Source organism: Adelges cooleyi, unplaced genomic scaffold, assembly GCF_023614345.1.
Source record: "Adelges cooleyi isolate 19-005CV unplaced genomic scaffold, UGA_ACOO_1.1 ACOO_flye_CR_arks_rails_tigmint_CR_PRNA_329, whole genome shotgun sequence".
NCBI classification, from domain to species: domain Eukaryota; kingdom Metazoa; phylum Arthropoda; class Insecta; order Hemiptera; family Adelgidae; genus Adelges; species Adelges cooleyi.
In genome coordinates this window covers 1-25,676 of record NW_026096001.1, presented here as the reverse complement: position 1 = coordinate 25,676, position 25,676 = coordinate 1, and the positions used below count along the sequence as shown (strand labels likewise).

Genomic DNA, 25,676 nt, shown 5'->3' with positions numbered 1-25,676 from the left:
CCTGTTTTGGTGATAATTATTTGTTGATCAAGAAAAATTTAACTTCCCGTAAAGATAATTGCGCAAAATCCGTGACTTCGATTCTACAATGCTGGCTATTTTATTATTTCAATTTATATTGAAAATAGACGACTATTATTTAAGACAATTTTTTATTTTAATTTTCATTTCCATACCCGTTATTCAGCCTAATCCCCTAGGACTGAACCTGGGCAATTTTTATTTAAATAACAAGTTGTTTGAAATTATTACTTGAACATTGTATTTGTTAATATAATGCTCAGGTTCGATTGCAATATTCGTGCACCGATGGTAATCATTAATCTTGATTAAATAATTGTCGGTTTACAGCACCGAACCTGCAAGTAAATCTAACTCATTTGAGACAACAACGAGCGACTATGGAAAAAAATACAAACATCGCGGTAACAAGTTACATTTTTTAAATGACACGGCTTGGTCCTATACAAAAACGAACCGGACGAACACTTTAGTCACCGGTAATGGCCTCAGGTGCAAATTCCTCGTGAAAGCCGTTAAAAAGGTAGACTTTTTTTACGCTCGAGTCTCGTTCTGTCAAACATCAGAAAACTATCAGATTCTATACATTATATAAACTCATATATGTTTTTTACAATCACCTTTTTTCAGCCAAACTTATTGGACGACTACAGCCAGACGGAACCCTCAAACCTTCAGCGTGAAACAGTTTATTTATGTGAGCACTAGTCGGCCGTAGCGGATAAATACAGAAAAAGCGATAATAGATGTAAGTAAAGGTTTTAGGTTTTCTTTTCGTTTTAGCTGTAACTGTCCATTTTATTTGACGTTTTACAATTATTTCCCTTTCCTTAAGTGTTCTTCAGGCGGTTAACTACTTCAAAATGATTTGTGAATTTAAAAAAAAAATTAACGAATTTTAGTAATTATTTAAAAGTGTAAACAATTTAAAAATCAAAATAGAAGAAGAAAAGGGGTTTAAAAATACCGTTTATGCACCTTTATTTTACACAGCTGATTAATAATATAGCTTCTTGATGACACTTCATCTTTCGACTATTCACTGAACAATTTTTTTTTTTTCAAAACGCCGAAAATTTTTAATAATGCTAATTATGCCTGTACTCGAATTGCATCCAAATTTAGTTGTTTGAGAGGGTACCCTCAAGACACACATATCACTTACAGTTTTTTAGAAATTATATTCACTATTAGACTACATGCACAAGTATTCTACTCATTCTAAAAATCAAATGTGTTATTATATTTATCAACGGAACCCGTTGATAAATTGGAGGGTCGATGAATACTAGCGTTTCTCGCAGGATGGATTAATAAACGGCAATAAGTGTCAGGACGACTTTACCTGCCAAACAGTTATTACTAGAGGGGTCGGCTGAGGTTTGTGTCACACACCAGCTCTGGCAATCGTCATTCGATCACAAAGACTTTACTCGTTCGGTCGCGAATTTCTTTTGCCCATTTTTAGTGAATTTCCTACCAAAAAAACAATTCATCATGTTCAAAATCTATATTGTCATATCGGTTGCAGTGCTATCGCTTTGGTTGGACATTGGTACCGCCACGGGTGGATCTCGGCTTCAACACGAATATACTCACGACGACTATGTTTATGCCGTGCTATCAGCAAACGTTGTCAACTTTACCATCGTCGATAAAAACCAATACGTCGAAATTACATTGTTAGTAGAAGGCGTAGGTCTCACGAAAGATGTAATGGTGCGTACGACTTCAGCTTTTAAGGGGCGTGGATCATTATGCTTCACAGATCAACAATATAAGTATGCCGACTCCGAGAGAAACTCGTTTGAAATAGTAAGTCCGACATTTATGTTTTTAATACTTCGAATATGAATAATATCGGCTTGTACATTTTTTAAATACCATCGTACCCGTGGAGCATTACTTTTAACAAAACAATTCCAGTTAGTTTAATACTGATATATTCTGTTCGTTCATATAGTATAAGATATAAAAATGTGTCAAAATTGTTTTTAGTCAGTAGTTTCGTTAGGTCTAGTTTAGATGACAATTGTATTGATAAAATACGTTGGTATAAGCTTTAAACACTTGGTCGTACTGTTAAACGTAAAAATGCTATGCTTGTGCGTTACGTTTTTTTTATTATTTTGAAAAAAAAATCAAAAATTAATTCTAAAAAGTCGCTAAAGGTTAAAAACATTTTTTATAATTCATATTCTATTGAATATGAATCATTATAGGTGACGTCTTATTGTAACAAAAGAAAATATAACATTTGTATAAGATATTAGGCCCTCATATCTCGTCAGTTGCCTTCGCCCTATCCTTTATAAATAAATAAATATATAAAAATATATATATATATGAATATTAATTGTAATACCCTTAATGATTTTTAGTTGCAAGCAAATGGTACACGAATGTATTTAACCAACAAGTTGAAGATCGATGAAAATGTCGTGGAAGGAAAGTTGTTCCTGTGCCTTAACAGACCACGGTTATCGACCAGAAATTCGTCACATGGTCGTTGGGTACATCAGGGTGATTTTGGTTGGATCGTCTGGCCTGTACCACCGATGTATCTGTTTCGTAGATATGCATACGAAGTGTGAGTATGTTATAGATAAACTTTACATATCGTTAGTAGTATTTCACTAATGAGTGAAATAGTAACGCATTAAGTTACTTAAGGAATATTAAATAATTACCAAGTTCAAATAATATCTTCCTGTTTTGGTGATAATTATTTGTTGATCAAGAAAAATTTAACTTCCCGTAAAGATAATTGCGCAAAATCCGTGACTTCGATTCTACAATGCTGGCTATTTTATTATTTCAATTTATATTGAAAATAGACGACTATTATTTAAGACAATTTTTTATTTTAATTTTCATTTCCATACCCGTTATTCAGCCTAATCCCCTAGGACTGAACCTGGGCAATTTTTATTTAAATAACAAGTTGTTTGAAATTATTACTTGAACATTGTATTTGTTAATATAATGCTCAGGTTCGATTGCAATATTCGTGCACCGATGGTAATCATTAATCTTGATTAAATAATTGTCGGTTTACAGCACCGAACCTGCAAGTGAATCTAACTCATTTGAGACAACAACGAGCGACTATGGAAAAAAATACAAACATCGCGGTAACAAGTTACAATTTTTTAAATGACACGGCTTGGTCCTATACAAAAACGAACCGGACGAACACTTTAGTCACCGGTAATGGCCTCAGGTGCAAATTCCTCGTCAAAGCCGTTAAAAAGGTAGACTTTTTTTACGCTCGAGTCTCGTTCTGTCAAACATCAGAAAACTATCAGATTCTATACATTATATAAACTCATATATGTTTTTTACAATCACCTTTTTTCAGCCAAACTTATTGGACGACTACAGCCAGACGGAACCCTCAAACCTTCAGCGTGAAACAGTTTATTTATGTGAGCACTAGTCGGCCGTAGCGGATAAATACAGAAAAAGCGATAATAGATGTAAGTAAAGGTTTTAGGTTTTCTTTTCGTTTTAGCTGTAACTGTCCATTTTATTTGACGTTTTACAATTATTTCTCTAGCCTTAAGTGTTCTTCAGGCGGTTAACTACTTCAAAATGATTTGTGAATTTAAAAAAAAAATTAACGAATTTTAGTAATTATTTAAAAGTGTAAACAATTTAAAAATCAAAATAGAAGAAGAAAAGGGGGTTTAAAAATACCGTTTATGCACCTTTATTTTACACAGCTGATTAATAATATAGCTTCTTGATGACACTTCATCTTTCGACTATTCACTGAACAATTTTTTTTTTTTCAAAACGCCGAAAATTTTTAATAATGCTAATTATGCCTGTACTCGAATTGCATCCAAATTTAGTTGTTTGAGAGGGTACCCTCAAGACACACATATCACTTACAGTTTTTTAGAAATTATATTCACTATTAGACTACATGCACAAGTATTCTACTCATTCTAAAAATCAAATGTGTTATTATATTTATCAACGGAACCCGTTGATAAATTGGAGGGTCGATGAATACTAGCGTTTCTCGCAGGATGGATTAATAAACGGCAATAAGTGTCAGGACGACTTTACCTGCCAAACAGTTATTACTAGAGGGGTCGGCTGAGGTTTGTGTCACACACCAGCTCTGGCAATCGTCATTCGATCACAAAGACTTTACTCGTTCGGTCGCGAATTTCTTTTGCCCATTTTTAGTGAATTTCCTACCAAAAAAACAATTCATCATGTTCAAAATCTATATTGTCATATCGGTTGCAGTGCTATCGCTTTGGTTGGACATTGGTACCGCCACGGGTGGATCTCGGCTTCAACACGAATATACTCACGACGACTATGTTTATGCCGTGCTATCAGCAAACGTTGTCAACTTTACCATCGTCGATAAAAACCAATACGTCGAAATTACATTGTTAGTAGAAGGCGTAGGTCTCACGAAAGATGTAATGGTGCGTACGACTTCAGCTTTTAAGGGGCGTGGATCATTATGCTTCACAGATCAACAATATAAGTATGCCGACTCCGAGAGAAACTCGTTTGAAATAGTAAGTCCGACATTTATGTTTTTAATACTTCGAATATGAATAATATCGGCTTGTACATTTTTTAAATACCATCGTACCCGTGGAGCATTACTTTTAACAAAACAATTCCAGTTAGTTTAATACTGATATATTCTGTTCGTTCATATAGTATAAGATATAAAAATGTGTCAAAATTGTTTTTAGTCAGTAGTTTCGTTAGGTCTAGTTTAGATGACAATTGTATTGATAAAATACGTTGGTATAAGCTTTAAACACTTGGTCGTACTGTTAAACGTAAAAATGCTATGCTTGTGCGTTACGTTTTTTTTATTATTTTGAAAAAAAAAATCAAAAATTAATTCTAAAAAGTCGCTAAAGGTTAAAAACATTTTTTATAATTCATATTCTATTGAATATGAATCATTATAGGTGACGTCTTATTGTAACAAAAGAAAATATAACATTTGTATAAGATATTAGGCCCTCATATCTCGTCAGTTGCCTTCGCCCTATCCTTTATAAATAAATAAATATATAAAAATATATATATATATGAATATTAATTGTAATACCCTTAATGATTTTTAGTTGCAAGCAAATGGTACACGAATGTATTTAACCAACAAGTTGAAGATCGATGAAAATGTCGTGGAAGGAAAGTTGTTCCTGTGCCTTAACAGACCACGGTTATCGACCAGAAATTCGTCACATGGTCGTTGGGTACATCAGGGTGATTTTGGTTGGATCGTCTGGCCTGTACCACCGATGTATCTGTTTCGTAGATATGCATACGAAGTGTGAGTATGTTATAGATAAACTTTACATATCGTTAGTAGTATTTCACTAATGAGTGAAATAGTAACGCATTAAGTTACTTAAGGAATATTAAATAATTACCAAGTTCAAATAATATCTTCCTGTTTTGGTGATAATTATTTGTTGATCAAGAAAAATTTAACTTCCCGTAAAGATAATTGCGCAAAATCCGTGACTTCGATTCTACAATGCTGGCTATTTTATTATTTCAATTTATATTGAAAATAGACGACTATTATTTAAGACAATTTTTTATTTTAATTTTCATTTCCATACCCGTTATTCAGCCTAATCCCCTAGGACTGAACCTGGGCAATTTTTATTTAAATAACAAGTTGTTTGAAATTATTACTTGAACATTGTATTTGTTAATATAATGCTCAGGTTCGATTGCAATATTCGTGCACCGATGGTAATCATTAATCTTGATTAAATAATTGTCGGTTTACAGCACCGAACCTGCAAGTGAATCTAACTCATTTGAGACAACAACGAGCGACTATGGAAAAAAATACAAACATCGCGGTAACAAGTTACAATTTTTTAAATGACACGGCTTGGTCCTATACAAAAACGAACCGGACGAACACTTTAGTCACCGGTAATGGCCTCAGGTGCAAATTCCTCGTCAAAGCCGTTAAAAAGGTAGACTTTTTTTACGCTCGAGTCTCGTTCTGTCAAACATCAGAAAACTATCAGATTCTATACATTATATAAACTCATATATGTTTTTTACAATCACCTTTTTTCAGCCAAACTTATTGGACGACTACAGCCAGACGGAACCCTCAAACCTTCAGCGTGAAACAGTTTATTTATGTGAGCACTAGTCGGCCGTAGCGGATAAATACAGAAAAAGCGATAATAGATGTAAGTAAAGGTTTTAGGTTTTCTTTTCGTTTTAGCTGTAACTGTCCATTTTATTTGACGTTTTACAATTATTTCTCTAGCCTTAAGTGTTCTTCAGGCGGTTAACTACTTCAAAATGATTTGTGAATTTAAAAAAAAAATTAACGAATTTTAGTAATTATTTAAAAGTGTAAACAATTTAAAAATCAAAATAGAAGAAGAAAAGGGGGTTTAAAAATACCGTTTATGCACCTTTATTTTATACAGCTGATTAATAATATAGCTTCTTGATGACACTTCATCTTTCGACTATTCACTGAACAATTTTTTTTTTTCAAAACGCCGAAAATTTTTAATAATGCTAATTATGCCTGTACTCGAATTGCATCCAAATTTAGTTGTTTGAGAGGGTACCCTCAAGACACACATATCACTTACAGTTTTTTAGAAATTCTATTCACTATTAGACTACATGCACAAGTATTCTACTCATTCTAAAAATCAATTGTGTTATTATATTTATCAACGGAACCCGTTGATAAATTGGAGGGTCGATGAATACTAGCGTTTCTCGCAGGATGGATTAATAAACGGCAATAAGTGTCAGGACGACTTTGCCTGCCAAACAGTTATTACTAGAGGGGTCGGCTGAGGTTTGTGTCACACACCAGCTCTGGCAATCGTCATTCGATCACAAAGACTTTACTCGTTCGGTCGCGAATTTCTTTTGCCCATTTTTAGTGAATTTCCTACCAAAAAAACAATTCATCATGTTCAAAATCTATATTGTCATATCGGTTGCAGTGCTATCGCTTTGGTTGGACATTGGTACCGCCACGGGTGGATCTCGGCTTCAACACGAATATACTCACGACGACTATGTTTATGCCGTGCTATCAGCAAACGTTGTCAACTTTACCATCGTCGATAAAAACCAATACGTCGAAATTACATTGTTAGTAGAAGGCGTAGGTCTCACGAAAGATGTAATGGTGCGTACGACTTCAGCTTTTAAGGGGCGTGGATCATTATGCTTCACAGATCAACAATATAAGTATGCCGACTCCGAGAGAAACTCGGATTGTACAATATCGGCTTGTACATTTTTTAAATACCATCGTACCCGTGGAGCATTACTTTTAACAAAACAATTCCAGTTAGTTTAATACTGATATATTCTGTTCGTTCATATAGTATAAGTTATAAAAATGTGTCAAAATTGTTTTTAGTCAGTAGTTTCGTTAGATCTAGTTTAGGTGACAATTGTATTGATAAAACACGTTGGTATAAGCTTTAAACACTTGGTCGTACTGTTAAACGTAAAAATGCTATGCTTGTGCGTTACGTTTTTTTAATTATTTTGAAAAAAAAAATCAAAAATTATTTCTAAAAAGTAGCTAAAGGTTAAAAACATTTTTTATAATTCATATTCTATTGAATATGAATCATTATAGTTGACGTCTTATTGTAACAAAAGAAAATATAACATTTGTATAAGATATTAGGCCCTCATATCTCGTCAGTTGCCTTCGCCCTATCCTTTATAAATAAATAAATATATAAAAATATATATATATATGAATATTAATTGTAATACCCTTAATGATTTTTAGTTGCAAGCAAATGGTACACGAATGTATTTAACCAACAAGTTGAAGATCGATGAAAATGTCGTGGAAGGAAAGTTGTTCCTGTGCCTTAACAGACCACGGTTATCGACCAAAAATTCGTCACATGGTCGTTGGGTACATCAGGGTGATTTTGGTTGGATCGTCTGGCCTGTACCACCGATGTATCTGTTTCGTAGATATGCATACGAAGTGTGAGTATGTTATAGATAAACTTTACATATCGTTAGTAGTATTTCACTAATGAGTGAAATAGTAACGCATTAAGTTACTTAAGGAATATTAAATAATTACCAAGTTCAAATAATATCTTCCTGTTTTGGTGATAATTATTTGTTGATCAAGAAAAATTTAACTTCCGTAAAGATAATTGCGCAAAATCCGTGACTTCGATTCTACAATGCTGGCTATTTTATTATTTCAATTTATATTGAAAATAGACGACTATTATTTAAGACAATTTTTTATTTTAATTTTCATTTCCATACCCGTTATTCAGCCTAATCCCCTAGGACTGAACCTGGGCAATATTTATTTAAATAACAAGTTGTTTGAAATTATTACTTGAACATTGTATTTGTTAATATAATGCTCAGGTTCGATTGCAATATTCGTGCACCGATGGTAATCATTAATCTTGATTAAATAATTGTCGGTTTACAGCACCGAACCTGCAAGTGAATCTAACTCATTTGAGACAACAACAAGCGACTATGGAAAAAAATACAAACATCGCGGTAACAAGTTACATTTTTTAAATGACACGGCTTGGTCCTATACAAAAACGAACCGGACGAACACTTTAGTCACCGGTAATGGCCTCAGGTGCAAATTCCTCGTCAAAGCCGTTAAAAAGGTAGACTTTTTTTACGCTCGAGTCTCGTTCTGTCAAACATCAGAAAACTATCAGATTCTATACATTATATAAACTCATATATGTTTTTTACAATCACCTTTTTTCAGCCAAACTTATTGGACGACTACAGCAAGACGGAACCCTCAAACCTTCAGCGTGAAACTCCAGTTAGTTTAATACTGATATATTCTGTTCGTTCATATAGTATAAGATATAAAAATGTGTCAAAATTGTTTTTAGTCAGTAGTTTCGTTAGGTCTAGTTTAGATGACAATTGTATTGATAAAATACGTTGGTATAAGCTTTAAACACTTGGTCGTACTGTTAAACGTAAAAATGCTATGCTCGTGCGTTACGTTTTTTTTATTATTTTGAAAAAAAAAATCAAAAATTAATTCTAAAAAGTCGCTTAAGGTTAAAAACATTTTTTATAATTCATATTCTATTGAATATGAATCATTATAGTTGACGTCTTATTGTAACAAAAGAAAATATAACATTTGTATAAGATATTAGGCCCTCATATCTCGTCAGTTGCCTTCGCCCTATCCTTTATAAATAAATAAATATATAAAAATATATATAGTGATATTATTTTAAAAAAATAAAAAATAATAAAATTGTTAACGACACTAAGTAATGTAATTAAAATTTACAATAAGGTAAACGAATAAAATCAATAAAATAAAAGTTATTAAAGTTTAGATCCGTAAACACCGGTCGTATAAAATTAAATGTATTTAAGCGCACAAAAGAAAAAGAAAATAAAAAGAGATAAATTGAAGTTAAGTACGATGATTCTCGACGCGAAGTTCTGTTGATAAAAGTAGTGTAGTGAACAGGGCGATGAGAACGACTGATCGTGAGACGCTCCTGTATCTAGCGAGAGTCACGGCTACTGGCTTATCGGTAAACAGAAGTGTTTACCAAGCATTTCATTGTCTTTTCCCATCGGGTGGCAGCATCTGATTAAATTCTTTTTCAGTATTTACTCCGTGTTTCTTCAAAGTAAAAAATTCAATGTTTGTATTGAACTCTTTGTCCTTTTCTAGTTTCTGTAGTTCGTCTCTAATTTGTACATCGTTAGGTTTTATTTTTTTTGGCGTGCAAAAGTTTCTCTTTAGCATCGGCAAAACTTTTAAGCAAACGTAAAGCTTTACCCCAAGTATAATGCAATTTGGCATTGTGTTTAGAATAACGATCGGCATATTGTCTTTTCCCATCAAACGCGTTGCTACTGCCTGGGAAAATTTCATTGTCCCTATCAAATTTCGCTTTGGTAATTTATTCGTTATGATTGAAAAAAAAATAATATTGTAGCGTACATATAGCGTGAGAATTATTTTTTATTTAATAAAGATAAGAAATTAACGGCTTTGTGCCGAACAAAATTAGGGAAGTGCTGAAAGTGAAAGTAGAATGATATAAAATTATTAATTTATTAATTTTCCCGAGAGTTGTATGGCTTGATTTGGTCTACATGGACTGGTGCATCCACCAGTTGGCCATGTTTTGGTAACTTAACTAAATAGCTGTAAGGGCCTAACTTCTTCATTACTTCATAGGGGCCTTCGTAGCGATTAGAGAACTTATTGTCACGTACAGGGACTTTTACCAAAATTTTTTCACCTATGTTATATGAAATATTATTATCCAAATTAGTTTTCTTCAAATCAGACTTTAACGCTGCATTTTTTTATAATTTCTGGTAATGTTTTCCTAACATGCTTTATCTTATCTATTTCTGATATAATGTTTTCATCGGTGGGTGGTATAAGCGCGATATCGTAAATGCTTTTCGGGTTATACGCGTGCAATAAATAGTGCGGTGTATATTGCGTTATTTCATGCTTGGAAGTGTTATAAGCGAAAACTATATAAGGTAGATAGTCAACCCACTTATTATTTTCTTGTACGTACGGTGCTAACATGTCAATTAAAGTTTGGTTCTGCCTCTCTACTTGGCCTTGCGAAGTCGGTTTGAAAGGTATTCCGAATTTCTTATCAATGTGTAGGGCTTCTAAAAGCTCAACCACTACTTTTGCAGAAAAATGTGTACCGTTGTCACTTCGAACGATTTTCATTGGGCCGTACTTTAATATGAATTCTAATAGAAATTTAACTGTGGACCTAGCGTTTGCGTGCTGATAAGCTTTGGCTACACAATATTTAGATACGCGATCAGTAGCGACTAAAATGTATTTATTTCCCCTTGAACTTTGTAGTGGTCCTACGTAATCCAAATAAACTTCTTGCATAACCTCCCCTTTATCCAACGGATAATGCCCTATCTTAGGTGGTTTAGGCTGTTTATGGGGTTTTCGTTTTTGGCACGCGGAACAAGATAAAACATAATTTTTAATGTCTTTGCGCATCTTAGGCCAAAAATATTTTTCTTTTATTTTAGTATAAGTCCTACTAAAACCTAAATGCGCGCTTAGGGGACTATCATGATTCTCCCTAATAATATCATTAATATATTTGCCAGGTAATGCCAATGTTAATTTATTGGAATTTGTATAATTCGACTTATAGTATAAAACGTTGTTATTCTTAAATAAGTAATTCTTAGCTTTACTTAACCATTTTTGATCGCTTAGATCAGGGTACCTAACGGCTGTTATAATATGCTGTAAATATGCATCATTAGCCTGATCAGATTCTATAATTATAGGTTGAACTAAATTAATATCTAAAATGTCGTCAAATTCATTATTATCTTCAAAACCTAATTTATCGTCGCAAGGATAACGTGAAAGATGATCTGCAGCCCTATTAAAAATGCCTTGTTTATATATAATATTAATGTCATAGCCCATTAATTTTGTTTTTAATCGCTTTACCACATCCGACTCTGTTTTTATCTTAAGTAAACCCGTTAAGTTCTTATGGTCAGTCCAGACCTCGACTTTTCTCCCGTGAACGTACTGGCGAAAAGTTGTAAAAGCAAAATGTAGCGCTAAAACCTCAATTTCCATGGCGCTATAATTATGTTCTGACGCGCTTAACTTTTTTGAAGCATATGCCACAGGGTGTAATTCATTATTTGAATTCCTTTGGCTTAAGATAGTCCCTAGCCCTAACTTAGAACCATCTGAAATAATAACAGTTTGACAGCTTTCATCGAAATGCGCGAGAACCGGTTTGCTTGTCAATTTATCTTTAAGTTCCTGAAAGGCTAAGTCGTGCTCGTGTTCCCACGCTATAGGCGATTTTTTGTTTTTAAAAGTTCCCTTAGTTAAGTCAGTTAATGGCTTAGCTATCTTACTATAGCTAACCACAAATCTACGAAAAAAGTTGGCGAGGCCCAAAAATGATCTTAGCTGCTTAATTGTGCGCGGGGTGGGAAACTTTCTTATAGACTCTAATCCTTCATCAGTCGGTCTGATACCCCTAGTGTCAATAATATTGCCTAAAATTTTTATTTCTTGATAGCCGAACTTACATTTGGAAGGCTTTAGTTTTAAATTATACTTTAAGAAGCGCTCAAAAGTTAATTCTAACGAAATCAAATGGTCATCAAAAGTTTTCCCGTAGGCGACGGTGTCGTCGATATAATTCACTACATGCTTATACATTAAACCTGCTAGTATTCTACACGCCGCGCCTTGATAGATTTCTACTGCATTACATATTCCCATTGGTAACACGCGAAAAGCGTAATGGCCCGTTGCTGTCGAATATGCGGTAAAAGCTCGCGAGTTTTCGGCCAACGGTATCTGATAATAACCTGCGTTTGCGTCCATACATGAAAAGTATTGGTTTCCGCCTAATGTATCGTAAATATTTTGAATCAGCGGCACTGGAAAACTTTCCTTATAAATAATAGAATTAAGTTGCCTATAGTCTAAAACCATTCGATATTCTCGCGGGATTATACGCATGCTTATTACCTTGGGGCATATTTTCACCTACTAAAAATACAGGATTAGAATATGGACTATTTGATTTTTCAATAATACCGGCTTTTAGTAATTCCTGTGTCTGTCTTTCAACTTCATCTCTTTCGACGCGGCTTAACTTAAAATTAGGGATGTTAATTATCCTATCACTTGATAACTTAAATTCAACGGGTTTAATTCTCACTTCCCCTAAATCATACTTAGATTTAGAAAAAATTGCGCTATATTTGGTTAAAAGGACATGCATTTTTTTATATTGTAAATCGGATAGCGCCGGGTTGATATCAAATTCTATGTTGGGAACACTTTCATCGCGTGGGGCCCGTTCGTGGAATTTATTACTGACCGTTAGCGCCTGCTCTGTGACGCGCGCGTCCTGAGTACAATCGCCGTGTCGAATTTCGTCTGGACCGTTACCATTTACAATATTGTTCTCACAAGTGTAGTCATGATTTTTAATTCGTTGTTTTAATATTTGCTTTCTGACGGTTAAATCATCGTAATCATTTATTATAGTTATTGTTTGAAATTCATTAATTTTATTAGCGTCGGGTTTGAATATAAGAGGTGTCCAATGACGGTGTGAGAACAATATCATAACGTAATTGCGATTTGGTTTTGAAAAGGCAATGGTACCTTCTTCATATGCCCTATCGGATTTCGATATAACAATTAAGTTATAGTTAAAAAAATCGGCTACTGCAGCGAGATCTTCTGCTTCTAACCACACGGCAGTTTTTTCAAACTGTATTTCCAATAATTCCATAATATCGTGAGAACTAACTTCTACATACTGCTCATTTAATACGCTAACGAGTGCATTGACTCCACAATAACCGTCGCGAGGGATTTGCGCTAATACACAGGCCGATGTTGCCATTTCTTGTATTCTTTCCCTGTCATCGAAATTTGAATTGTTCATCTCATTTATAACGGTGTTAACTGTATTGTCATTACCGCTAAGAAAATTGATTTGTATTTTTTCATTATTAACATTAAGTTCTATTTTAGAATCAGCGAAATTAATAATTCCCTTAAATTTATTTAAAAAGTCCACCCCTAAAAGACTGTTACAATTCAAATTTTGGACGACCGCGCATTGTATTTTTACAAGTATACCGTTGAAATATACTTCTATGACTGTTCTACCAATCAATTTTAATTTTTCTCCATTAGCAGCATATAATTGTGTCGCGCCATAGGATTTAATTACTTGTTCTTTTGGAAGTATCTTATCACTAACAACACTGACGCTCGCTCCACTGTCCAAAACAAACTTATATAATACATTATTTAGATTGCCTATTATTACTGGGTCTTTCCCTATATAATTTACATCATTAAATATACAACTACTTATGCGCTCTATTTGGGGGGGGTTATCTAAAGTTGCTTGATTTACATTAAAGTCAGGTTTTTGAGAATGTTTAGTATCAAAACTCGACCTGGCTTCCGGGTTTTGACCCATTAGTTTTTTGCGTTGCTTTGCTGATCGCCCGAGTTATTATCTCTATCGTCTCTCCTGTCATTGTTTTTAAAACGCGAGTTATAGTTTTTTGAATTGCGCCTATCAAAGTCATCCTCATGACTATCCGAAAAATTTCTGTTTCTACCCCTATCGTCTCCATTATCGCGTCTTGTATCCCTATAATTTTCGTTGTTATTATTACGATTATTGTAATTTCTACCGCCGCTATTACCGCTAGATCTGTTATTATTACCATTATTATTGTTATTGTAATTACGATTCCGGTTATTATTACCGTTATCGTCATCTCTAGGCCTGTTACTGTTATCTGAATTATTGTTATTGTTAAAATTGCGGTTCCTAAAATTATTACCATTATATCTGTTGTTATTGTTGTAGTTCCTATTTCTGGAATTGTTATCGCTAGCCCTATTATAATTGTTATAATTGCGGTCCCTAGTATTGTTACTATTATTATTAGGATTGCCCCTAAAGTTACCAGTATTATTAGAATTGCCTCTAAAATTATCATTATTTCTAAATGGCCTGTTATTTATGCTTGCTTTGACCCTTTCAAGCTCTTCCTTCAACTGTCTTACCTCATCGCTGCTGTTGCTTTCTCTGCTGACCCTGAGTTTCTCCATTTCCCTTTTTAAAAACTCAATCTCCTTTGCTGGGTTTTTTCGGATCGCATTAGCCACTTCATACGCCTTTACATTCTTCGTTATCTTATCTACTGACGAATTATCCAGTGAATATATTTTCCAGTAGACATCCTCTGGTAGACCTTTCAATATCAGTTTTGTTATCTCCTCTTCAGTCATTTTATCGCTCACTTGACTGCATTCGGTAACCACATTCAGAATGTATTCCTGTAAGCTCTCTTCCTCCTGTTTCTCTCTCTTATTTAAATTTTCTCTCAACAGTATTCGTTGCTCTTCTGAGTTGTAGTATTCTAAAAATTCCTTTTTCAAATCCGCCCATTTCAAATCTGCAGTTTTGGCCTCGATTCTCTTATACAATTTTTTTGCTTGTTCTCTCAAATACAGCGGAAACATTATTAGTCGTTGCGCCTCGCTCCAACCATTCGCGGCTGATATCCTATCATAAGTTTCCAGGTAATCATTAATATCTTCGGTCAGTCGACCGGAAAAACACTGCGGGGTAATACTCATTTTTACTTTGTGTGCGTCGAATACGAATCGTCCTGCCTCAGGACTTCCTTTAACACTATCGGAAAAACTAGACGCTTCCGCTGATGTAGAGGGCTTATCAGTTGCGGGCGCGTCTGTCTTATTATCAGAAGGGATTACAGTATTATCTAAAACGTCAGACGATGTGGTACTATCAGAAGTGTCAGATATGTAACTATGGGGTTTAGCTTCCAAAACCTTATCTAGATTATCACTATCACTGTCCTCGTCCGAATTATGCGCGTCTACCAAAGGATTTTGCTTAAATGTCTCCCTTAACCTATTTTTTAAGACCCCTATTAGAGAAGATACTGGCGCTTCTTCTCCTAATTGCGCTAATATATTGATAAGATCGTTTTTCGTACAGTACCGATACAAATAACCCTTCTTATCTTGTTTCAGTAAACTCATTTTTTCAGCTAATGACCTACTATGAAATTGTGATAAAGTGTACTTTGCAGTACTAACGGCTTTTAACACAACAAAGTTGTCGTATTTATGAATAGGCACACTAACAAATGGAGTTTTAATATTCCTACAAACTTGTAACGCTTCTAGAGTATTAATTTGTTTTGCCTGTTTAAAATGCTCAACTAAGTCTGATGCCGATATGTCTTGGACATCAACGTTGCGATCAAAACCTAATATTCCCCACGATCGCGAATTTATACGAATCGTTTGATTATTTTCAACCCTTTTAATATAATAATTATACAGCGTCATATGTTACATATTAATCAAAATAATAAAAATGTATATTAAAAATAAAATCGTAAATTGTATTTAAGTGTGTTACTTAATGTCCAATATGACTAATAATTGTATTATAAAATATTTACTGTATTATGTATACAATGTCATGAATTTAATAATTAATTTGCTGTATAATATGTCGCCTTATAATTTTTTAATTCTCCAAAGCAATTTGTACCCTAAATTACAAACCTCTACACAACCTGAGGGTAATACGTATATATTTAGTGTAGTTGTTTGGGGATCGTGTCCGTAGTCTCAAAAAATGGGCTCTCCCCTAGAGTAGAAATAAAACTAACGGAAAACGGCGCCTCCACCAAATTGTAACGTCGCTACTTGACTAGCTTACCAAACTAGTCTGAGTGCTCGTCGATAAGGTTAAAGTAGACGGCCCCTGACGGGAAACGGTTGGCTAGTCCGCTTTACGCCTAAGCAACCCTAAAGTCTCCTTTATAAATTTACTATATCGCCCGAGGAGCTTAACGGGCGATCACACTAAAATAACGGTAGTCGACACTCAGGTTATGCAGGCTACAAAGTATTTATTAATAACTAAAAAGCAGTGGCAAATCAATATACAAAATATGCAATATATATATATATATATATAGTCTGACCTGAATACTGGCTGGTGATGATTGGGATCAGACCGGAGTCGAGCGGTGCGCACACAGAGATGACCGGTGATAACCGTAGGCGAATTAAGGTACACAAATAATAATCAAGAAGGCTGTATGGATGCGTAGGCGCGTGATGGTAAATCTCGACTGGTTAATTAGATGATACGCGAATGTCATCTCAGTGTGTCAGCGCTCCCTACCTAATTAGGTCATTAGTGATGTGTCCATAGTTCGGGGCGCGAAGTAACGGTCGGGCTAAATGTGACCGTTACATATATATATGAATATTAATTGTAATACCCTTAATGATTTTTAGTTGCAAGCAAATGGTACACGAATGTATTTAACCAACAAGTTGAAGATCGATGAAAATGTCGTGGAAGGAAAGTTGTTCCTGTGCCTTAACAGACCACGGTTATCGACCAGAAATTCGTCACATGGTCGTTGGGTACATCAGGGTGATTTTGGTTGGATCGTCTGGCCTGTACCACCGATGTATCTGTTTCGTAGATATGCATACGAAGTGTGAGTATGTTATAGATAAACTTTACATATCGTTAGTAGTATTTCACTAATGAGTGAAATAGTAACGCATTAAGTTACTTAAGGAATATTAAATAATTACCAAGTTCAAATAATATTTTCCTGTTTTGGTGATAATTATTTGTTGATCAAGAAAAATTTAACTTCCCGTAAAGATAATTGCGCAAAATCCGTGACTTCGATTCTACAATGCTATTTTATTATTTCAATTTATATTGAAATTTGACGATTATTTATTAAGACAATTTTTTATTTTAATTTTCATTTCCATACCTGTTATTCAGCCTAATCCCCTAGGACTGAACCTGGGCAATTTTTATTTAAATAACAAGTTGTTTGAAATTATTACTTGAACATTGTATTTGTTAATATAATGCTCAGGTTCGATTGCAATATTCGTGCACCGATGGTAATCATTAATCTTGATTAAATAATTGTCGGTTTACAGCACCGAACCTGCAAGTGAATCTAACTCATTTGAGACAACAACAAGCGACTATGGAAGAAAATACAAACACCGCGGTAACAAGTTACATTTTTTAAATGACACGGCTTGGTCCTATACAAAAACGAACCGGACGAACACTTTAGTCACCGGTAATGGCCTCAGGTGCAAATTCCTCGTCAAAGCCGTTAAAAAGGTAGACTTTTTTTACGCTCGAGTCTCGTTCTGTCAAACATCAGAAAACTATCAGATTCTATACATTATATAAACTCATATTTGTTTTTCACAATCACCTTTTTTTCAGCCAAACTTATTGGACGACTACAGCAAGACGGAACCCTCAAACCTTCAGCGTGAAACAGTTTATTTATGTGAGCACTAGTCGGCCGTAGCGGATAAATACAGAAAACGCGATAATAGATGTAAGTAAAGGTTTTAGGTTTTCTTTTCGTTTTAGCTGTAACTGTCCATTTTATTTGACGTTTTACAATTATTTCCCTTTCCTTAAGTGTTCTTCAGGCGGTTAACTACTTCAAAATCATTTGTGAATTAAAAAAAAAAAATTAACGAATTTTAGTAATTATTTAAAAGTGTAAACAATTTAAAAATCAAAATAGAAGAAGAAAAGGGGGTTTAAAAATACCGTTTATGCACCTTTATTTTACACAGCTGATTAATAATATAGCTTCTTGATGACACTTCATCTTTCGACTATTCACTGAACAATTTTTTTTTTTCAAAACGCCGAAAATTTTTAATAATGCTAATTATGCCTGTACTCGAATTGCATCCAAATTTAGTTGTTTGAGAGGGTACCCTCAAGACACACATATCACTTACAGTTTTTTAGAAATTATATTCACTATTAGACTACATGCACAAGTATTCTACTCATTCTAAAAATCAATTGTGTTATCATATTTATCAACGGAACCCGTTGATAAATTGGAGGGTCGATGAATACTAGCGTTTCTCGCAGGATGGATTAATAAACGGCAATAAGTGTCAGGACGACTTTGCCTGCCAAACAGTTATTACTAGAGGGGTCGGCTGAGGTTTGTGTCACACACCAGCTCTGGCAATCGTCATTCGATCACAAAGACTTTACTCGTTCGGTCGCGAATTTCTTTTGCCCATTTTTAGTGAATTTCCTACCAAAAAAACAATTCATCATGTTCAAAATCTATATTGTCATATCGGTTGCAGTGCTATCGCTTTGGTTGGACATTGGTACCGCCACGGGTGGATCTCGGCTTCAACACGAATATACTCACGACGACTATGTTTATGCCGTGCTATCAGCAAACGTTGTCAACTTTACCATCGTCGATAAAAACCAATACGTCGAAATTACATTGTTAGTAGAAGGCGTAGGTCTCACGAAAGATGTAATGGTGCGTACGACTTCAGCTTTTAAGGGGCGTGGATCATTATGCTTCACAGATCAACAATATAAGTATGCCGACTCCGAGAGAAACTCGTTTGAAATAGTAAGTCCGACATTTATGTTTTTAATACTTCGAATATGAATAATATCGGCTTGTACATTTTTTAAATACCATCGTACCCGTGGAGCATTACTTTTAACAAAACAATTCCAGTTAGTTTAATACTGATATATTCTGTTCGTTCATATAGTATAAGATATAAAAATGTGTCAAAATTGTTTTTAGTCAGTAGTTTCGTTAGATCTAGTTTAGGTGACAATTGTATTGATAAAATACGTTGGTATAAGCTCTAAACACTTGGTCGTACTGTTAAACGTAAAAATGCTATGCTTGTGCGTTACGTTTTTTTAATTATTTTGAAAAAAAAAATCAAAAATTAATTCTAAAAAGTCGCTAAAGGTTAAAAACATTTTTTATAATTCATATTCTATTGAATATGAATCATTATAGTTGACGTCTTATTGTAACAAAAGAAAATATAACATTTGTATAAGATATTAGGCCCTCATATCTCGTCAGTTGCCTTCGCCCTATCCTTTATAAATAAATAAATATATAAAAATATATATAAATATATTTATATATATATGAATATTAATTGTAATACCCTTAATGATTTTTAGTTGCAAGCAAATGGTACACGAATGTATTTAACCAACAAGTTGAAGATCGATGAAAATGTCGTGGAAGGAAAGTTGTTCCTGTGCCTTAACAGACCACGGTTATCGACCAGAAATTCGTCACATGGTCGTTGGGTACATCAGGGTGATTTTGGTTGGATCGTCTGGCCTGTACCACCGATGTATCTGTTTCGTAGATATGCATACGAAGTGTGAGTATGTTATAGATAAACTTTACATATCGTTAGTAGTATTTCACTAATGAGTGAAATAGTAACGCATTAAGTTACTTAAGGAATATTAAATAATTACCAAGTTCAAATAATATTTTCCTGTTTTGGTGATAATTATTTGTTGATCAAGAAAAATTTAACTTCCCGTAAAGATAATTGCGCAAAATCCGTGACTTCGATTCTACAATGCTATTTTATTATTTCAATTTATATTGAAATTTGACGATTATTTATTAAGACAATTTTTTATTTTAATTGTCATTTCCATACCTGTTATTCAGCCTAATCCCCTAGGACTGAACCTGGGCAATTTTTATTTAAATAACAAGTTGTTTGAAATTATTACTTGAACATTGTATTTGTTAATATAATGCTCAGGTTCGATTGCAATATTCGTGCACCGATGGTAATCATTAATCTTGATTAAATAATTGTCGGTTTACAGCACTGAACCTGCAAGTGAATCTAACTCATTTGAGACAACAACAAGCGACTATGGAAAAAAATACAAACATCGCGGTAACAAGTTACATTTTTTAAATGACACGGCTTGGTCCTATACAAAAACGAACCGGACGAACACTTTAGTCACCGGTAATGGCCTCAGGTGCAAATTCCTCGTCAAAGCCGTTAAAAAGGTAGACTTTTTTTACGCTCGAGTCGCGTTCTGTAAAACATCAGAAAACTATCAGATTCTATACATTATATAAACTCATATATGTTTTTTACAATCACCTTTTTTCAGCCAAACTTATTGGACGACTACAGCAAGACGGAACCCTCAAACCTTCAGCGTGAAACAGTTTATTTATGTGAGCACTAGTCGGCCGTAGCGGATAAATACAGAAAACGCGATAATAGATGTAAGTAAAGGTTTTAGGTTTTCTTTTCGTTTTAGCTGTAACTGTCCATTTTATTTGACGTTTTACAATTATTACCCTTTCCTTAAGTGTTCTTCAGGCGGTTAACTACTTCAAAATCATTTGTGAATTAAAAAAAAAAAATTAACGAATTTTAGTAATTATTTAAAAGTGTAAACAATTTAAAAATCAAAATAGAAGAAGAAAAGGGGGTTTAAAAATACCGTTTATGCACCTTTATTTTACACAGCTGATTACTAATATAGCTTCTTGATGACACTTCATCTTTCGACTATTCACTGAACAATTTTTTTTTTTTCAAAACGCCGAAAATTTTTAATAATGCTAATTATGCCTGTACTCGAATTGCATCCAAATTTAGTTGTTTGAGAGGGTACCCTCAAGACACACATATCACTTACAGTTTTTTAGAAATTATATTCACTATTAGACTACATGCACAAGTATTCTACTCATTCTAAAAATCAATTGTGTTATTATATTTATCAACGGAACCCGTTGATAAATTGGAGGGTCGATGAATACTAGCGTTTCTCGCAGGATGGATTAATAAACGGCAATAAGTGTCAGGACGACTTTACCTGCCAAACAGTTATTACTAGAGGGGTCGGCTGAGGTTTGTGTCACACACCAGCTCTGGCAATCGTCATTCGATCACGATGGCTTTACTCGTTCGGTCACGAATTTCTTTTGCCCATTTTTAGTGAATTTCCCATCATAAAAACAGTTTCGTTTGTGTGTTTGTGAATTTCCTACCAAAAAAACAATTCATCATGTTCAAAATCTATATTGTCATATCGGTTGCAGTGCTATCGCTTTGGTTGGACATTGGTACCGCCACGGGTGGATCTCGGCTTCAACACGAATATACTCACGACGACTATGTTTATGCCGTGCTATCAGCAAACGTTGTCAACTTTACCATCGTCGATAAAAACCAATACGTCGAAATTACATTGTTAGTAGAAGGCGTAGGTCTCACGAAAGATGTAATGGTGCGTACGACTTCAGCTTTTAAGGGGCGTGGATCATTATGCTTCACAGATCAACAATATAAGTATGCCGACTCCGAGAGAAACTCGTTTGAAATAGTAAGTCCGACATTTATGTTTTTAATACTTCGAATATGAATAATATCGGCTTGTACATTTTTTAAATACCATCGTACCCGTGGAGCATTACTTTTAACAAAACAATTCCAGTTAGTTTAAAACTGATATATTTTGTACATATGTATGATACAATCAAATTGTAAACATCAATTTAGTATTAACGAAAAAAAAAAATTGTTAAAAGATGAAGTGGCATACTTACAATTTTTTTTTTCAGAACGCCGAAAAAATTGAGTAATACTAATTATGTCTGGACTCAAATTGCAACCAACTTTAGTTGTTTGTGAAGGTACCTCAAGTCACACATATCACTTACAGCTTTGTATATAAATTAGCCCTAAATTTTACTTATGGTATATATAAATACAGATTGTAAATATTTAAAAAAAAAAAATGTATAAAGAAAATTATTTAAAAAATGCAAAAAATACAATAGGTCAAACCAAAATTATTTTTTTAACCATTTTTTTTAAAAATTACTTTTTTGATTTTTTTTCTTGTACTAGTTTTCTAGCATTCTTTAATTGATAATAGCTAAAATTAAAGATATAAAATTGCAATAATTTAACTTATTAAAAAACTGTTTGTCCACTGGACACCGGCCTGTCACCGTTGTGCCTACATCCCCACAATAAATTACAAGTGGTTTATTTGTAGAATTCAGTAATAATTATAGTCTGTAATAACCGTTAAAACTAAAATACTCATTAACTGGAACCTTGCATAGTTTATGTCATACATATTGGCAGCTTGCAACAGTTTTTAAAAAATAATGAGTAATTAAGTATGAATAATAATAAATGTTACTGAATGTGTTGTATCTACAATTGATACTAGTTACCTTGAACCCAATTTTTGCAAGTTAAAACACCGATAATATAAGTATACATATATCATTAAGGAACCCTTAATTGTGAACTCAATGAAGAGTAGAGACTGTGTACACATTATGACTTCCAGTTTTTTAGAAATTATATTCACTTACAGACTTCATGCACAAATTAAACTCATTCTAAAAATCAATTGTGTTTTAATTTTACATAATTCTAAATATAATGTTATTTTACCGATTAGTTGCAGAATAGCTGTCCAAATACTGTTTAGGCTAAAAATACTGTCCTAACAGTCTGGAACCAATTTTTAAATTAAATGTTAAAAACTTCTAAAAGCTGAACTTTGACATTGCTTAATCAAGGAATAATTTTTCAATTGTTAACTCCTAACATCATTCTGATCTAGTTACTCCATCCATTAGTTACTTAGTCGATCTTCTTGAACACACAAATCTTGTAACCCTATGCTATAGGTTACAATAAAATTGGTCCTGGTTCAGTGTTAACTTAAGCTTGTTTGTTTAATAACAAACAGTGAGTAAAACTGTACATTTTTAGTATAATAATAGTCAATACCTATATTATAATATTTTAGCAATATGCAATGTGTCGAAGAGGTTTGCCATTATATTTTATATTAAAACAATTACTTTTTTTAACGACAAACATAACTGTCATAGGGTACCAAAATTTTGGACATACCTTCAAGCTATTCCAAAAAGATCCTAAGCGTGATACCAAATATATATTTAGCTAACGATAAGCAGTGTGTCAAAGCGTGTTAACATTGCAACCGTCTTGATTGCATTAGTACATACGAATCAAGAAAAAAGTGTAACATTTCATACGTTGTTTATTCAAGTCTGTAGTAAAGACAATGGGTAAACTAAATTTCAATTTTCTGTTCAGCACATCACAACTGTTTAACACAAGAAAAGTTTAATCAATTATGTGTAATCCGGTATAATTATCGTTTACAACAGCGAATGGTGAAATATACGGTTTACTAAATTACAAAGCCGATAATAGTTTTTAAATCTTGGCTACCGACAACCTTGATAAATGCTCGTTTTTTACAATTATGGTTTATTATACACATTGTATTTGACCAAAAAACGTATATCGTTCTTGTTATACATTATAATACGTGACATTCGGTGATGTCATATTTCTTATTACCTTTAACACGGACAAGACTATACGAGTACACCATTTCATGTCGGGTATGTTAACAATGTGTAAGTCATAATATAAGGTTTTTTATTATATTCGTACGAATAGTATACCGTATTTACACCACAAACGCATCGGTTTAACGAAAAAGATGTAATAGCATAAAAGCTTTCTTTTCGACAAAGACCAGTGTTTTTTTGTTTTTATTAAGTAAAAGAATCGTGTCAACAACAAAGTCACCGGTCTATCGGGACTCAAAAAACGTACAATACGAAATACTAGCCGGCGTCTGCACTCGCAACCAATCGATACGTACGATTGAATTGAAGGAAAAATATTAAGTACAAATTTGTAATACCTAGTTTTTTAATTATACAAAATTATTAACTACGAGGCACGAACAGCAAAGTATCCGAAATGCGAAATGAAAGAAAATAGTGATAAACGACTGGGATAGGGACGGCAATTGTTATCTAGCATGGTTAGGTCGAACTCGGTTATAAATGATAACGCGGTAACTGATAAGCCGTACACACTTCGTACGGCGGTAAACACATAGTTTATTCAAATATTATAGGATTTTCTTGTGAACAAAATATTAGAGCTCATAACAAAAAACAAATTAATAAACACATTCAATCGAATAGTATGTAGTTTTCTCACTTCCTTCGATAAAATCCATTTTTAAATAGTTAGAGTATTACAAAATGCGATGCTGTAAATATTTTATACAGCAACATGTACGATATAAAATACAGTATGTATATATAGGTATTGTTAATTAAATAAAAGTTAGCTATAAAATTACTTTTAACGAAACAATATAACATAGTTTATTAATAGTATCTGACGATTTTTTACGAAAACTTAATTACGATAGTTAAAAAAAAAACGAAAATTCACAACTCATATGTATCCATAACATATTAAACGGAAAAATAATTCGGCACTACAGTTTTTTTTTAATAGCCGGAAAACTGTGTTTTCGCAGATTGCGTATATTTTAACAAAAAACACTTAAAATCTTAAAAAAATTGTTATCAAATCATTAAAACAATTTTATGTAGATCTATGCAGAATGATACTATTGAGTTTTGTGCTCAAGTAACACTTTTGACTTTAAGTTGACACAAAGTTCAATTTTTTTTTTTTTTTACTTAAGTTCTTTCTGGCTGATTAAAATTGAGAACTGATAACAAATTCGTAATCACCGACCCCAAAAACATATAATTTGACCCCTTTTGATGCCTTTTTCACAAAAATCCAGAAAAATGTTTTAGCTTCGATGCAAAGCGAGAAGGTATTGGCTTTACTCTGATGTGTGTTTTTTTTTTATCTGTATACACTGTAACTTCTTTAATACTGGACCAATTCCTTCGAATAGCAACTCTATAAATCGCAATTTTCATCTAGTTGGTACTTTGGGGGGGGGGGGGGGGTAAAAGTTGAAAAAGTTTAACTCTTCACAGGCGAAAGTTGAAAAAAAAAAAAAAAAACCGTACGAGTTTTTAAGTTAGAACTTTTACTGGCTATAGCTTCGAGAAAAAGAGTCGGATCGAGTTGAAATTTATAAGAAATATTTATTTAGTATGCCCGCGCACGTCAGTTATATCAAATTTGAATTTAACCCAATGCCCACCCCCCCTTTACACAAATTCAATTTTTTTTTTTTTTAACCGAAAACCCGGTGTACCAGATGTGAGAAACGAACAGGCACTAAAAACTATCAGTTGGTAACGTCTATCCGTGTTAGATT

The 25,676-nt window shown here is 33.5% G+C and overlaps 2 protein-coding genes across 8 annotated transcripts; both read left to right on the top strand.

Annotated features, from left to right (window-relative positions):
* The first annotated feature begins 686 nt into the window (after positions 1–686).
* LOC126839979 (uncharacterized) lies at positions 687–18,014 on the top strand. Of its 6 annotated transcripts, none has more exons than XM_050575452.1 (5): positions 687–769; positions 4,285–4,568; positions 5,136–5,344; positions 8,504–8,696; positions 17,925–18,014. In XM_050575452.1, exons 2-5 carry the CDS (start codon positions 4,470–4,472, stop codon positions 18,000–18,002), a joined length of 579 nt encoding a protein of 192 aa, XP_050431409.1. In that variant the 5' UTR covers positions 687–769; positions 4,285–4,469; the 3' UTR covers positions 18,003–18,014. The 6 variants fall into 6 exon arrangements, with proteins under 6 accessions (XP_050431409.1, XP_050431410.1, XP_050431407.1 ...); XM_050575453.1 differs by lacking the exons at positions 4,285–4,568; positions 5,136–5,344 and adding exons at positions 1,553–1,836; positions 2,403–2,611; XM_050575451.1 differs by lacking the exon at positions 687–769 and adding an exon at positions 3,418–3,500.
* On the top strand, positions 6,148–20,756 carry LOC126839980 (uncharacterized). Of its 2 annotated transcripts, XM_050575455.1 has the most exons (5): positions 6,148–6,233; positions 18,827–19,110; positions 19,692–19,900; positions 20,367–20,559; positions 20,667–20,756. In XM_050575455.1, exons 2-5 carry the CDS (start codon positions 19,012–19,014, stop codon positions 20,742–20,744), a joined length of 579 nt encoding a protein of 192 aa, XP_050431412.1. In that variant the 5' UTR covers positions 6,148–6,233; positions 18,827–19,011; the 3' UTR covers positions 20,745–20,756. The 2 variants fall into 2 exon arrangements, with proteins under 2 accessions (XP_050431412.1, XP_050431411.1); XM_050575454.1 differs by lacking the exon at positions 6,148–6,233 and having other exon boundaries at positions 18,767–19,110.
* Positions 20,757–25,676: the final 4,920 nt, after the last annotated feature.

What these genes read in the sequence shown, in the direction of transcription:
- LOC126839979 (XM_050575450.1), top strand. Translation starts at nt 1,519, where the DNA reads ATGTTCAAAATCTATATTGTCATATCGGTTGCAGTGCTATCGCTTTGG. An exon ending in CGTAGATATGCATACGAAGT is followed by an intron (nt 5,345 to 8,503) that starts GTGAGTATGTTA and finishes GTCGGTTTACAG; the next exon opens with CACCGAACCTGCAAGTGAAT. An exon ending in TCGTCAAAGCCGTTAAAAAG is followed by an intron (nt 8,697 to 17,924) that starts GTAGACTTTTTT and finishes CCTTTTTTTCAG; the next exon opens with CCAAACTTATTGGACGACTA.
- LOC126839980 (XM_050575454.1), top strand. Translation starts at nt 18,793, where the DNA reads ATGTTCAAAATCTATATTGTCATATCGGTTGCAGTGCTATCGCTTTGG. An exon ending in AGAGAAACTCGTTTGAAATA is followed by an intron (nt 19,111 to 19,691) that starts GTAAGTCCGACA and finishes AATGATTTTTAG; the next exon opens with TTGCAAGCAAATGGTACACG. An exon ending in TCGTCAAAGCCGTTAAAAAG is followed by an intron (nt 20,560 to 20,666) that starts GTAGACTTTTTT and finishes ACCTTTTTTCAG; the next exon opens with CCAAACTTATTGGACGACTA.